This window comes from Hippoglossus hippoglossus, chromosome 10 (genome assembly GCF_009819705.1).
Source record: "Hippoglossus hippoglossus isolate fHipHip1 chromosome 10, fHipHip1.pri, whole genome shotgun sequence".
In the NCBI taxonomy this organism is placed as follows: Eukaryota; Metazoa; Chordata; class Actinopteri; order Pleuronectiformes; family Pleuronectidae; genus Hippoglossus; species Hippoglossus hippoglossus.
In genome coordinates, this window is record NC_047160.1 from 18092130 (window position 1) to 18106780 (window position 14651).

Consider the following 14651-nt stretch of genomic DNA (forward strand, 5'->3'; position numbering starts at 1 on the left):
ACAATATTTTAGTGTTAACACCATTAAGTGTTCCATTGTGTTAAGATTCACCTAAAGTTGAAGTGTTATCATTGTGTTAGTTGACTCTATTTTCTTTATCTCACTGAAAGGTATGTGCAGGATGTGGTATCTTTTGACTGTCCAGCCTGTAAAACACTGTGAAACACCACTACTACACAGATGGTCCTCATAATAACTACAGAGATCCACTCAGCAGCCACTTTATTAGGTACACTTGTACAATCTAATGCAAACAAATGAAACTGCTCTGCCATTTGTGATTCATATTGTGTTTTTGACACTGTCCTATTGGTGTTAATTCACATATATGTTGTAACATTGAGGTCACAACGAGTGTTAGTGTTGAAATGGACTGCAAGGTGAGGATAATATTCTGCTTCTGTCATTTATGGGATTAGGGAGGACCAAAAAAAGAAGAGTATTGTGATCCAGTAAAACACCAGAGTTAATCATGAGCTCGGCGATAAACATATGAATGAATTTACACATTTACAATAGTGTCAATATAAACTGAACACGACAGACTTCGTAAAGACTGAATTTATGGCAGAGCTGAATTAAACAGCTTGTAGGGATGGACCTACAAGTGAGTATTGTCTTCCAGTCCCACTAAATGCTAAAATAGAAGAGAGATACTGAAGTGAGGTTAAAACACATGATCATTTTCAGTTTTTCTCATAAATGAGGGCGAGCTGACTTGGAAAAAAAAGGACTTAACTCAACTGCAACTAATTGCTGCTTTCATCTGTCCTATTAAAAGCAGAATTTTAATCCGAGTAGTTTATTTCTTGTTTTGATAGCTCATCACATGCCACAGCCTTTTAATCAGCACAAAAATGTAAGTGTTGCATATTAATTCAGCACTGAGGGATGAGCTGATATTTGCGCTGCTGATTTCCATCGCAGGACTCCTCCAGGGCCGATCCCACAATGACTGGGCCTAATTGACAACCACTCTGAGGGGACGTGTTGGAGGGGCTAGCTGCTAACTGCTAACGTTTTCAATCCATAGCCACTCAGGTGTGCATGTGTGAGAGGGTGCGAGGAGGTTGTTAAAATGGTGCCGGGGATCAATAGGATGTTGTTGTTAGTGAGAGACCTTTCATGGGAAACATCAGTGAGGTGGAATCACAAGTTGTCATGTGTGATGTTCGTGAAATGTAGCTGGAACGCCTCTACCTCCAGCAGCCTGTATAAACAGTCAGCAGCGACAGCTCAGCTCCCCTGCATTTTTGTGATGAAACAGCTCGGCTGCATGAGGTAATCTCACCCTCACCCAAATGAGATGGTAATGCCTTCACTCAGGGAATTCAGCAACGCACGGCAGCACCTAGAAGGAGGCTGTGCACCTCAAATGGGACTAATAATAGAGCCTCCGTTCTCTTAACTTGCAATCTATATTATACGCTTCAAAAATGAGATCAACTATATGGGTCAGTGGGATTTCTGCGTGGAAAATAGAAACAAAAAAAATAAGAAGGAGAAACCAAAAGAAAATACGCTCTGCTGACAACAGATCTAAGGCAGGCAGCGGCTAATAAGAAAATTATTTGGGCAGAGTAACAGCTCAGAACTTTAATTAACAGAGCTGGTTTTAACTGATTGAAAGGGAATACATGTCCACACTCGTGTGCGCACCAGCCTAATTATTTTCAACTCCTTGATTGTCTAAATAGGCTTTATAAATAAAAGCACAAGTGACTTGAAATGTTCAAAGGAAATTATTTTAGAAATGGAAAAGATCAAAGAGCAGTCTTTCATAACTTGGGATCTGTGAGCGAGTATACATGGGGACTTCAGTCCTACACACTGATGCTGCTGCTGGAGCCTAGGTTTCATTTTAACTTGGGAGGAACCAGACACGGACACACACACACGTCCGTGTAAAGATACACACACAGACACACACACCATCACCACCACCAACATATGGTTTTCTCAGAGAACAATAAAAGACATTTATAAGCCTCTATCTATGCTGATATGATATATGGTATGATATGAACTGAGATTATATATGATCTGAGATATGATAACTGATCTGAGATGATATATGATATGATATGGCACGACTGAAGGATGGATTTACAACTGTAAGGCCTGTTTCATTACAGAGCTGATTTATAAAATGTGTTTAGATAATTGTGTCAGTGACGCCACGTTGCCTCTGGCGTCTTGTTCACATGTGTGTATTACCAACATTCCACGCTGCCTCCTGATCTGTTGACTGTGTCTTTTTCATGCAAGTGGCTGGTATCTTTATCTAATGTGTTGATAAAGCAACTAAATGTAAAATATTTTTTTTAAATGCATAAAAAAGGCACATTTTGTTACTTACAGTGCAGCTGTGTGGTAATAAACTGGAGCAGGGGTGCAGTCTGTTTTTCTTTCTTTCTCTCGGGTCCTTGGCATTATTCATGGCCCCTCAGACGTGGAATATTCTGAATTTAGTTAATGTACAGAGTATAGTTAATTATGTATTTCATAATAATAATAGCAGTCAAATACAGTACATGCATAGTTTTAAGTGATTCATTTATTCGTTATGCTAATGCACCTAAAGGTTCCAGATATTACACAATTGAAAAAAACGAATAGACTCTCTGTGTCTGCAGTGAAACTTTTCCAGTAATCAGATCTAGTTTGGGTATTGACCTGAAATCTGTCAAAGCAGCACAGAGATTCTGTGTTTATTATCCTGAAGGCTTTGCATTTCCAAGGGAATTGTTCTTTTTTGGTTTCAGATTAATAATTCCGAGACACACCCCAGTTCCACAGATGTGTTGCGTAATTTGGTCAATTACATAACCAAAGGGATACAATGACATTTGCAACAGCAGCCGATGTGACGGATACTGGTGCAGAGTGCTAATTAACTCAGTATTCCACATTAAATATGGACTTGGAGAAACTACGAGAAACCCTCCGCTGTTGCATGGGAGACTGATTTTTGATCCCCTGTCTCTTCCAGATACCTAGAACACAGGATTGTTCCCTGTGGCCTGAAATAGATGCAGTCAGATCTGCCTTGTTGTACTTTTTGAAAGTCATCAGTAGAAACTTAACCGGTATAAGTCACCAGTGATCCGGGCAAAATACTGATCCTGGGACAAGATCGCTGTAGCAGGGTTTTTTTTTGCTAAATGTGCTCTCACACACACACCTACGAAGACACATGCACACACAGAGAACATCTCATTACCATATCATAGTATACGTCCAATACGAGGTTAGGCCGCCTTATTGATCATCAAAAAGATCAAAGGACAGTACGTCACTCTCTCTTTGCTGCTTTTAAATCCGTTACCTGGGCTCCTCAAAGCAGCAACAGCAGCTAATTACTCTCTCTCATGCCCCTTGTGGCTCCTTTAGTTTGTGGCTGATGATAAACTACGTCCATCGATAGTCCTTTAACTACAGAGAGAGTTAAATGACACACTGGTCTGTTTGGATTGCTTTATTGACGCTGGTATACAAATAAAGCAGAAGTAGGTTACCCATTTCCTTACGCTGCCGGCATGCCATGAGCGTGCTGCTGTCTGTCTCGTGCACTTTGGGGTCAACACCACACCAAATCACATTTGTCCTCTCCATTAATGTCACAGCCTTAAAGCAACATATCATCACAGTGCGGAGCTCGGTCGAACTGTAATTGAAAAGGCCCAAGGGGAATTCCTGGGTTGTGTGTGTGGGGGCCCCCCCCTAGCCCCCGCCACCCTGCATCCATCATTGTAGAGTTGGGCCCTGGGGTGTTCTTGTAACGCTGAAGGTTAACAGTGAGATCGCCGTGAGTCCTCGCTCACAGCTTTCGCAAATGTGGCCCCCGTGGACCTCCAGCACGGCTACGAGCACTGGGCAGAAAACTACATACAGCATCATGTCAAGTACATATTAATTTGACGGCCACATACCAAGGAGTGCAAGCTTGAGCACGTCAACACATCCGTGTTCAGTGAATGGATCCACTTCAATAGGGATGTGATCAGAAACAGAATCCTTCCTTCAGATGTGGAGTTCACAGGCTTGATTACACAGCCGCCTTGCAATGCATACTGCAACAGATAAAATTAAACACTCGCGATTACTCAGTGCTTTGAAACAGCCTGGACCGTGATCAATCTGATCCCTTTTTTAAGTTCAACCTCAAACGGCAGAGATTTGAGAAATCATGCAAAAAGTATTCAAACGCTGTATCTCACAACAGAACTGAAACGTTGCTAATGAAATGTGATAGTTTTGAGAGACAGCAAAGACAACAGGCACTCGGGGTCTCTTTGCACTGTTTTTTGTAAAATCTAAGGCATTGTGCTCTTTAGGTGTCGTGATCAAAGCCGTTTTTAACATTTTCTAACAAACGCTTCAAATGCATTCTGTAAAATGTGAATCATTAAGCCCAGGCTGTAAATTGTAACTGATCATTTCTCAACAACATACTGTAAAACTGTTAAGAGGCACGGTCGGAGATAACGGCATCAATTTCTGCTCCAATGTGCAGATTTAAGAATATTCATCTGGCTCTTCACATACATGAAAGCTATCAGCTGCCCTTGCCAGCAAGTGGAGGACATTAAGGCTCAGCCCGGTTGATCTCTGATGACAGAGGTCTGGAGGAGGGATTAGAAGCAAGGGGACCAAAGTTATGGTCATTCCCTTAAAAGGGTGGCATTGCATCTCATAGGCCTGGAGCTTGCAGGATTTGAAAGATCTTCAAAGGTCCGCTCACCCCATACAACCTTTAACTCCCAAAAAACCTTGGAAGTATGAATTTTGAAAGATGTGGACTTTTAAATATTATTTATTTTGCTTTTGCATCGTGACAGGCCCACAACAAATACCGCACGCCGTATCTGAGAAACTTTTGCTTTCAGATTGTTATTTATTCTGCACATGAGATAATCATTGTCAGTCATGTGGTTACCTCCTGAGCTTACCAGCTCATAGGAGACCATTAAAGTCTCCATGATATCTCAGAAACTGGCTCATCAGAAACTGTCAAAAATATCTGTTATGTAAGGCATGGATAATAAATGAAAAAAAAAGGAAAAAAAGACATCTTTTTATGAACCATCCACAGGGGCAAATTGCAATTCATCAAAAGACAAATATGCATTAGATATGAGGATAGGCGGGGCATTTCTCGATCCTGCTGGATATCGGCTGTTCAGCGTTACTTGGGTTTTGGCAAATTCTGCAACAATAGTCGGAGAGCTGAGTGTTCCAGGGCTTACGTTGACAGGGGAGCTACTGTTGGTAAGAGTGAATAGGAGCCTGGTTTAATAAGCCCTGGTACAGGCCGGACTACACAGAGAAATGCAGTGCAGATGAAGATGGGGGGGGGAAATCTAACGGATCATTCTGGTTAAATCATGAGAGCACAGCGCTGCATGGGACCACGTTCCTGTTCACCATTTAATGGTTTGTAAACACACCAAACATGTGCATATAATTACAACGATTGCATTGTCTTACATAAGAGCCCTGCTTCTGATGGTGTGTTTTAAAAGCTTATTAATTGTCAGGCTGTCAAATTAACACGGGCTTAGACATGAAACAGATTGCATTACTAATGTTTCGCTGAAAGAAACAAGTGACAAGAGGTACATGTTCATTTCACTGCACGGTTTCATCTTATTGAGAGTCGTATTATATAGTGTTCAATCTTTTACTTTAAAAATCAATCCGTCTTCATTGTTACAAATGCCCTCATGACGCATTGTTGGAATCGATGGCGCCTGGATACCTAAGCCCCTCTGTAGCTACCATTCTCCAACATGGAAAGCATTTATATACATCCAGGTTTACCATGAGGGGTTGCAATTCTCCACGGAGAGAGGGGCAGTGTGCAGAAGAAAGCGGATATTTGAGTCAAGGTCCATGCGTGTCTGGAGGAGAATCTGGCAGAGCACACCTACTTACCATGGGACTACACTGGCAGAGATTAGGTGATCATCATGACAGGGCCAGAGTGGGTGATGATAGCCAGGAGCTGCAGGGATAGAAGTAGATGAGACAGAGAAACAAAAGGACATGGTAAAAAAAAAAAAATGCTAGGGGGGCAGAGGGTGGATGAAAAAAGAAAGCGAGTATGGGAGGAACAGCGCCACTGGCTTGACCTGGGGAAATTTGGGGGTAAAAAGCCAGCTATCCAATTAAAATCACACTTGGTCAGTGGGAGTCGACGCTGACGCAGCCTCGCCAGCCTGAGTCCGGTGCTTAAACCTTACTTGGAGAAGTATGGGAGGTGCACAGTGTAAGTTACGCAAGATGTCATACATGGTTATGATGATGCATAAAACCAAAGACCCGGTGTGACAAAGCAGCCCACCCCCTGGTACACAGCTGGGGCTCAACCCAAGTATGGCATAACAGCGACCCGGGGGGAGGCTGAGATGGCAATTCACTGGATCCCAAGGTGAAATGGATGTATTTACATTAAGCTTTTGTATACTCGCTAACATACCCCGTCCAAAATGGTGCCTGCGCTTGTTGCTAGGCAGAGAGCGCAAGAGTAAAGATGGCGGCGGACAAGTGGCAAACTGGGAAGCGGAGGGCTAATCAGTTGTGATTACTGGGGGGAAGGGTGTGGCAGGGTTCAACGATGATGGAATATTACCACAGCTTGGTCAGAGTACACGACAAGACGGTTACACGCTGTGGTTGGACAAATTCAGCGTTTAGGTCGCTCCTTTGCCTTTTTACACGTCCTCGAACAAGAAATGGGAACAAAACAGTTTTCTAAACGGACGGAGCCCGATAATAACGTTTGATTACCTCTATTGTGTTTTACAGAAAGATTTATTTTTAGGAACAGAGGAGAAAGGGCAGAATTTAAGAGTTTAGATGTGATAGTTGAGTTTGGATGAGATTTAGAAAGAAACAGAATATTTTGAGATTGCTTTAAAAAAAACATTGATACCACAGTGGCTCCGAAAGCATTTGATGTAAGCTATTGATAAGGTTGCAAACACAGAAGAAAGCGATCTAATGAATTTCAGTCCTAGCATCATTAAAGTGCACAGATCAAAGCCAAAGCACTTCACCTCAATTTACTTGAAGAAAGAAACACTTCACAGCTGAAACATCTGACATCAACCATGTTAAATGATCCATCTTGGACCTCATGATACTACTTACCAACTAAATGTTCACGAAAATTATTGTCTCCAACAATCTGATACAGCAGCGCAATTTTCCGGTACACCCTCACCACTCATTAGGGAAAAAATAAATACAAATGAAAACAGTTTAAACTACTCGAACGATACAGTTCGAGCCGGCCGTTGTCAAAATTGAAACCAAGGTACCGAAACTTGCAGTTGATTTTCAGTAAGATGCCAAATGGAGAGATGAAAATGAAAATGATCTGCGGTCAAACTCAGGAGGGATTTGCAAAAATGCCTCATCCAAAATATCTGGCTCTCCCAAAAGACGCGTACCCATGAGAATCATGTGAAACATAGATTAAGCAGCAAAAACAAGTTTATCACAGCTTTGCACCATCTCGAGAACAATTACACTGTCGGCACATAAAACATAGTCGCACACTTTCAATGCTTCACTTAGAAATATGAAAGAGTTGATACCGCGTTTCTATTTTCTTTATAAATGGCGACAAAACAAAAATAATTCAAGGGGCTTTGTAGAACTATATCACATAAAAACAAAGCGTTCTCCACTTTTGCAGATCCCAAAATGTATTATTACGTTTGGAGGGAAATCGTCTGGTCCAAGATATATTTTAATGGCTGTCCAGACAACTGTCCCTCCATCAAACCTTTAATCTGAAATAAAGAAACAGCCTTATTATCACCGGGAGCATACATTTCAAAGACATGTAAAATTAGTGCACCTTTGGCCTGATCTCCATTTGATATGGTGAAGAAATTTGATATATATATAATGACAGACATCATTTGCATGTTTAATGGTATAAAATGCTGACCCATACATACAGGTACAAAGTGTAAAGCTTTGCTAGAGGCAGTGGAACAGAGGGTTTCCCCCCCCCCCCCCCCCCCATTACCTTATTCATCATAATTGTGACCTCCACGATAATCAAGCTGCTGCAGTGAACTTTCCTGAGCGGGATGAGGACAGATACTCGCTGTTTACATCTTTTTAAATGCCTCATTAACTGTGCTCCAACCTGGTCACCGTGTTTCCTTTCAAGCAATGCAAACTAAGAATGACGATAATAACTCACTACAGATGAGTTTAGCCTTTGCACCAGGCTTAGTGGAGGAACTGAAATCAAGCTCTGCCCGAGACAGAGGCCGGCTTCACAAAGAAATGTCCTCAGTTCATTTCTCTGCAATAATGAGACACTTGGTGAAATTTACAGACTGAGAAAAAACAAAACAGGGCGACATCAGCAAATGTGTCATCAAAGGGTAACTCGGGTAAATGAAGCAAGCATTTTAGTATTATCGCTGTGTGCATCCAAATAAAGAAAACCAACACGAGTTTTTAAAGTTTTTCCAAATGATTTTCAACAATTTTTCAAAAGAAATATGACGCATTGATCTCAGACAAGTGTTGTGCTTTTAACGGAGAAATCCAGCAATTATATTAATTCTTACTTAAGGTGAGGAGCTAAATTAAATACTTCACATGGTAAATCAAAGTTGATGAGTTTGTAATAGAATTACATTTTATAATCATGTGAATAATAATGGACTGTTGAGTTATTATTTGGACAATACAGTATTTTGAGGATAATTTGGTCACACTTAGCAGATTTCTTACTTGGAGGAAGTGATGGAAAGTGAAAATGTGCAAAATAAAACATGGACAATTATAAGATAACATCTGCAGAGGACATGGAGGAGGAAAAAATAAATAACTACAAGGATATTGATAAATAGCAGAAAGAATTGCGCGTGATCTTGCGGCACATATAGGTTTCACCTGCAGCCCCCCCTCCCAAAAAAACAAACAAAAAACGCACGCGCTCATAGCGCAGGGGAAGAACCAAAACCTGAGAGGACCTTTGTTGTCATCATCACATTTTTAAGAGATTAAGAATATTCAAAAATAGGAATCTACAAACATGGCGTATATACTGGCTACTGGAATTATATAATTTGGGGGGAAAAATGGAGAAAGGTTTGAGAGTTCACTATAAAATGCATTGATTGGTTTTAACCACACACGCTTGATCAAAGAGAATATAGACACTTTAATAAAATATAGAATACATAATTAATTTTACAGTAGGCTTATGTACAGTTGGACTGTATGCTAATGAATGATTTTTAACAGGAACACTGGTTTATGCTTTTACTTTGCACGGGATTGGGAACTATACATATAATAAAACAAGAATGTTTAATGAAAGGAGGCATAAAGTGGAATTTATATCAAATAAAAAACCCACTGAGCCTCGCAGTATTTTTAATTACAGACAATATCACGCGTCAGGCCCAGGACGCTGGACTCCATAGTGTAACGAGAGGAAAGAGCTTCCCCATGTTTATTTCAGCTTTCCACACACATAAAGACATGAGTAATGTTTCTATACTTCCCCACGTACAGTACAGCTAGTTTACATTCAACAGAGAGCCCCCACACTCAGGGTTACATTCAGCAACACGTCTCCCATTCCACCTCCCAGTATAAGTTCAGGCAGGTTTTCCATTAAATCCTTTGTCATTTTTTTGAAAAATATCACTCAAGATAGATAGATTTAATACTTAATGCAACACAGCGAACAATTACGCACGTTGTAAAAGTTCCTATAAGCCACTGTGGGGGGGGGGGGGGGGGGGGGTGTAAGCTACAGGGCACAAGCCACACTCCAACCAGACAGGCCTCACGACAACAAGCAAAGCTCGCCACATTTCAATATGATGACTCAGGACGTGTCACAGGATATTTGATACAACGGTCACACAGATACAGAGGGACAGAGAAACAGCTGGAACGGTCAGGTTATAACATGGATTAAAAAATAGTGTGGTTCGTCCACATGTGTCCCGACAGGGGCTCAGAGAGACGGGATGTTGTTGCACTGCTTCGGTGGGAAGGAGTCCACGCCGCTGTGACATGTGTACCATCCATTGACAATACTCTTCTGGAAGGGAGAGGTGGAGGGGAAAGTCCTGGGGTTCTGCGCAAAAGTGTGCGCCGTCTGTCCGCAGGGGTACTGGGAGGACTGGGACCTGTAGCTGCCCCTCTGCAGCAGCAGAGGATCCAGCAGGGGCTGTGACCTGTGCGTGGAGTAGTCAAAACTGCTGTCAAACGTGTGATGGAAACGTGACCTCGGGGTCGACTGGTCTCGACTCTCCGGGGACATGGGGACGTCTTGGGTGGAGGATGGGGGGTGACAGGGGCTGATCTGCGCTCCGTCCGGGACGCGGGTGGACACGGCCTCCGCGTCACCGGGACTCGCGTCTTCGCCTTTGGCCTTGATGGAGTGGAGCTTCATGTGCTTGCGCAGGGAGCTCGGGTGGGTGTAGCACTTGTCGCAGCCCCTGACCTTGCAAATGTAGGGCTTATCGCTGGAGTGCACGTGAGAGTGCTTCTTTCGGTCGCTGCTGTTCGCAAACCTCCGGCTGCAGCCCTCGAACTCACATTTAAAAGGTTTTTCACCTAAACGTGCAAAGAGAGAAATGACGACGGGTTACGGATATGCTCACAGGCCCGTGCAATGCTCTCCATGTTCTTATAGCAGGCCTGTGTCAGCCCTGTGACACGGTTGAGTAACAATGCATGAAAATGTACACTACATCCCCCAAATAATGCACATGCATGCTTCACTGCACTCTGTAAAATAACTGTGTCATCTCCATCTTTCAATCTGTGACTCTGCAAACACAGAGCAGGCTTCATCAGGCCACATCAGCCATTTCTAAAACTGTTTAAAACACAATTTCTTGCATTAAATTGTTATGCTTGTGCAAAATAAAAGTACGAGTCATTCAAATACTGAGTTCACATGAGTTGCTGAAACTTTGCTGCAGCCCTGATCGCAACAAGTGACTCTATCTGCAGACTGAACCAACGAGGCTGCAGCCACAGTTGAACATGCATCGAGATTATGATGAAGCTGCCACAGCAAATGCAAAGATTTGTTTAAATGCAGTTGACCTGCAAGGAGTGAATTATGACCATCACGATGCTAATTGATCTTCTGGCACACACACACACAAAAACTGCCTACAGCTGCGCGTTTTTCCCCTCACACACACACACACACACACTCGATCAGTAAAAGCGTGGCACATAAATACAACTTTAATAGTGTCTATTAAATAATCTTTTACAGGCCTGCGTGTTAATGGGTGTCAGTGTTTCAGAATAAAAAAAAAAAAACGTTCATAAATGTTTTTTCTGACATAAATTATGTCTAATTAACACACTACGCATGTGCAGTTGTGAAATAACATGTCATTAATTGTTCCTTCTCCGTCTCTGTTCTCGCTGAATTCATTAGTAAAACAATTTACACCACAAGCAAATGGTGGCGCCTGATGAATGTAATTTTATCGTGCAGGCCTTTTTTTTTATTTCTGAGGACCACTCACTTCATTTGATAATTAGGTTTTTTAATTTCAGTGTGTGCAAGGCAGCAGGAGAGATCAGGTTTCTCCTCCAAACCTTTGAGGTGTGTGAAAAACTAAAAGAAAACTGCACAGTAAATACATATTATCATTTACTTATATCAGTGATGCACAGAGGGGGGGGGAGCCTAAATAAAATCACAATCTTATGCCACATTTTGACATGACATAAGTTTACACTGCTTCCTGACAAGTATGCTAACAGGCTATCATAAGATATGATAATGCCATAAATAAATTATCCCCATGGAATGTGACTCATTTTTATTTACACTGATGATCGTTTCCCTTCGCTGACTCTGGCCAACACATTTGTATTTATTTCCTGCCACAGGCCCACATCAGTGTGGTGTGCTCTGCTGCAGTGCTGCTGAGCACATGCAGGGGATGAGTCCCTGGGAGGCACATGCAGCGTAACGGCTACGTCACAGCTCTCCGGTGTCCCGGGATTTATTTAATAATTTCACTGAATGAAGTGGGAGAGGCACCCAAACCTCCAGGCCTGCTCACTGAAGTGGCTCCCTACTCTGCTGCTCAGCTGTTGTTCCTGCACGAAACCTCACAATGGGTTTCTCTCCTGCAAAACCAGATAAATAACAGAGAGCAGGGGGAGGCAACATTTATCATAATAATAAAAAAAAGAAGGCGTATAAAACCAGCGCCATGTAATTATAATATTAATAATTTTGCTCAAATATAAGAATGAATTATTTAATTAAAACAAAATAAAATAAACACTCTGTTAGGCTACTGCAACATGGATAATATTAATGGAAGCGTTAAAATGCTGACCACATTAGAACAAGTCGTTATTGTCATTGCAGTGTTGTTATTTATTATTGTTATTATTATGATGAGGATTAACTGACCTGTGTGGGTCCTCTTGTGGATCTTTAAATTCTCTGATCTTGCAAACACTTTCTCGCAGCCGTGAAAGGGGCACGGGAAGGGCTTTTCCCCTGTGTGCACTCTGACGTGGTTCACCAGCTTGTATTTGGCTTTGAAAGGCTTCCTGTCCCGCGCACAGTTCTCCCACTGACACACATACTCGGCGTGCTCGGGTCCTCCGACGTGCTCCACTGTCACATGGGTGACAAGTTCATACATGGTCCCGAAGGCTCTGGAGCAAGGCAGCTTCCCGGCCCCCTCATGGCCGTCACACCACTTGCACACCAGCTCGTGCTTCACTGTTTGCTTGGAGCACCTGAGGAACGCGTCGCCTCCTCCATGCTGGATGGCCATGTTCAGGGGCTTGTACAGACCCAGGAACTGGCTGACGAGCTGCTGCTGCTGGCTGCTTCCCTTGGGGCTGATGCCTTGCCCATAGGGATGAGTCCGGGTGAGGAGGTCGCCAGGTAGACCCAGCATCATCTGGCTGCCGAGGTCTCGAGGTGCGTCCGTGGAGGCGTGGGCCTGCTCCTGGTAAAAAAAAGCATGGCTCCTGTTGTCTCTGCAGCCATGGAAGTCGCGATACCTTCCAATCCCGCCATGTTGGTTAGCTCTTGATGCCAGTTGATCAGTGACGGGTGGCATGCCGGCTCCAGAAAAATTGGCTCCAATGAGAATGCCCCGAGGGCTGTGCTCTAACCGGTGGCTGGGGTATCCAGAGTCTGAAAAATTGGGCACCGAATGGTCAACATATGCACTGGACCTCGTCTCGGGGTAGTCTCGCAAATTGTGCGAGGGGCAGAGTTTTAAGGAACTGCCAGTGGGGTGTCCCATGCGCTCCCCTGCCAAAGGTGGCAGCACCACGCTGGGTTCAGTATTGCTCTCCCCGGGGTTGACGCAGGAGAGAGGGCAGCCACCAAACCTCTGAAGGCTTGACATGTTATGTTGTGAGTGTGGCTATGAGTTTGCAAAATCAACCAATTCAGGATGCACCTAGAAATGCTCTCTCCATTTCCCCCCCTTGTTGTAAGCTACATCATCTGCATGTGAAATTCTTGGCCGTGAACTTCGCAGAAGTAGGAACCAGACTCGGTTTCGTTAAAGTTGATGTGAGTCCCATGCCGTTCACTTTGCCCTCTTGATTTGTGGCAATAACCGTGGTAGTAAAAATGCTTCGAAACAGGCCATGGTGCAATATAAAAGCACAGCAGGCAAACCTGCTTTTAAAAGGGGAGCTTTGGGATTGGTTGGAATGCGCTGTGATTGACAGGCGCTGGGTTTGTTTTAAAAGGGACACGCAGGCGTTCACCGCACGACTCCGTTTTCAAATATCGCAGAGAAAATGCTTTGAAACGTGCCGCGATGGTCCCAAATATCGCTGCCTCTTTAACTCCAGGCGCCCGCTCGTGAGTCCCCGTCTCCAAAACCTCGGAAAAAGGCGCACGTTAATGCGTAAAATGGCACTAATCACCTGATGCAAGTCCAGCGATTCAAATGCAGACATGAGCAAAATACGAGACAATCACGGCCCCGTCCACCGTCTTTGATTTCAGGGGAAATCTCGCCAAAGCAAATGTCCCACTCCTGCCCTGCAAGAATAATAGAGAGACTGGTCACTGCGTGTCCAGGCCAATTATTGTCAAGACGAGCATTTTGAGAGGAGTGGCACGTTTGAAAACACTCAGAGTCACATGAAACTAATTCTAACGATTAAATCAGTGATCTGAAATTATTTCAAACACGTTTGTGCTGCACGATCACAAAATATAACATTCAAATTTTTAATGAAATGCAGGTAACTGAGCTCCCTTGAGAGTTTTGTGTTACATTTGGAAATATATAATTTTCATAAAGGTAAAAAACTTTTACCTAGGCCTCACATCCGAGATAAAAAAAATAATTAAACCTTATAGCAACAAGTAGTCTGGTTCCACAGGCCCGGACCACCAGAATTTCACAATCATCTGACTGGGGGAGAAAAAAAAGTTCTTTCAGACACACATTTCCCAGCAGTGTCATCGGGGAGTACTACAGAACAGGATGTACTATTTTACCTTTGAGCCCCAATGTGAACCATTTCTATACATAACCTCCTCCTTCGCATTAAGCTTAAATAAATTAATAATCATCAAAAAGTGCCCCATGCGTCTTGCAGGATTGCACGGGTGTAAAAAGAAAAAA

At 43.0% G+C, this 14651-nt stretch overlaps 1 protein-coding gene across 13 annotated transcripts in view; it reads right to left on the reverse strand.

The window, feature by feature from the left end:
* Nucleotides 1–14651, reverse strand: part of zic6 (zic family member 6) — a 94274-nt gene that overhangs the window by 16468 nt on the left and 63155 nt on the right. For 5 of the 13 annotated variants that reach the window (XR_004615301.1, XR_004615297.1, XR_004615296.1 and 2 more), the window contains 2 exons: nucleotides 5938–6007; nucleotides 3933–4073 (listed from right to left, as the gene is read on the reverse strand). The exons of 5 other annotated variants lie outside the window; for them this stretch is intronic. Coding sequence is in view for 1 of the 8 variants with exons in the window: in XM_034598851.1 (XP_034454742.1) it covers nucleotides 10007–10611; nucleotides 12452–13409 (1563 nt within the window). In the remaining 7 variants the exon portion in view is untranslated. Of the gene's footprint in view, nucleotides 1–2359; nucleotides 2463–3932; nucleotides 4074–5937; nucleotides 6008–7916; nucleotides 10612–12451; nucleotides 14060–14651 lie in introns of those variants that run through there. 3 more of the 13 variants (XR_004615298.1, XR_004615299.1, XM_034598851.1) reach the window with 2 other exon arrangements.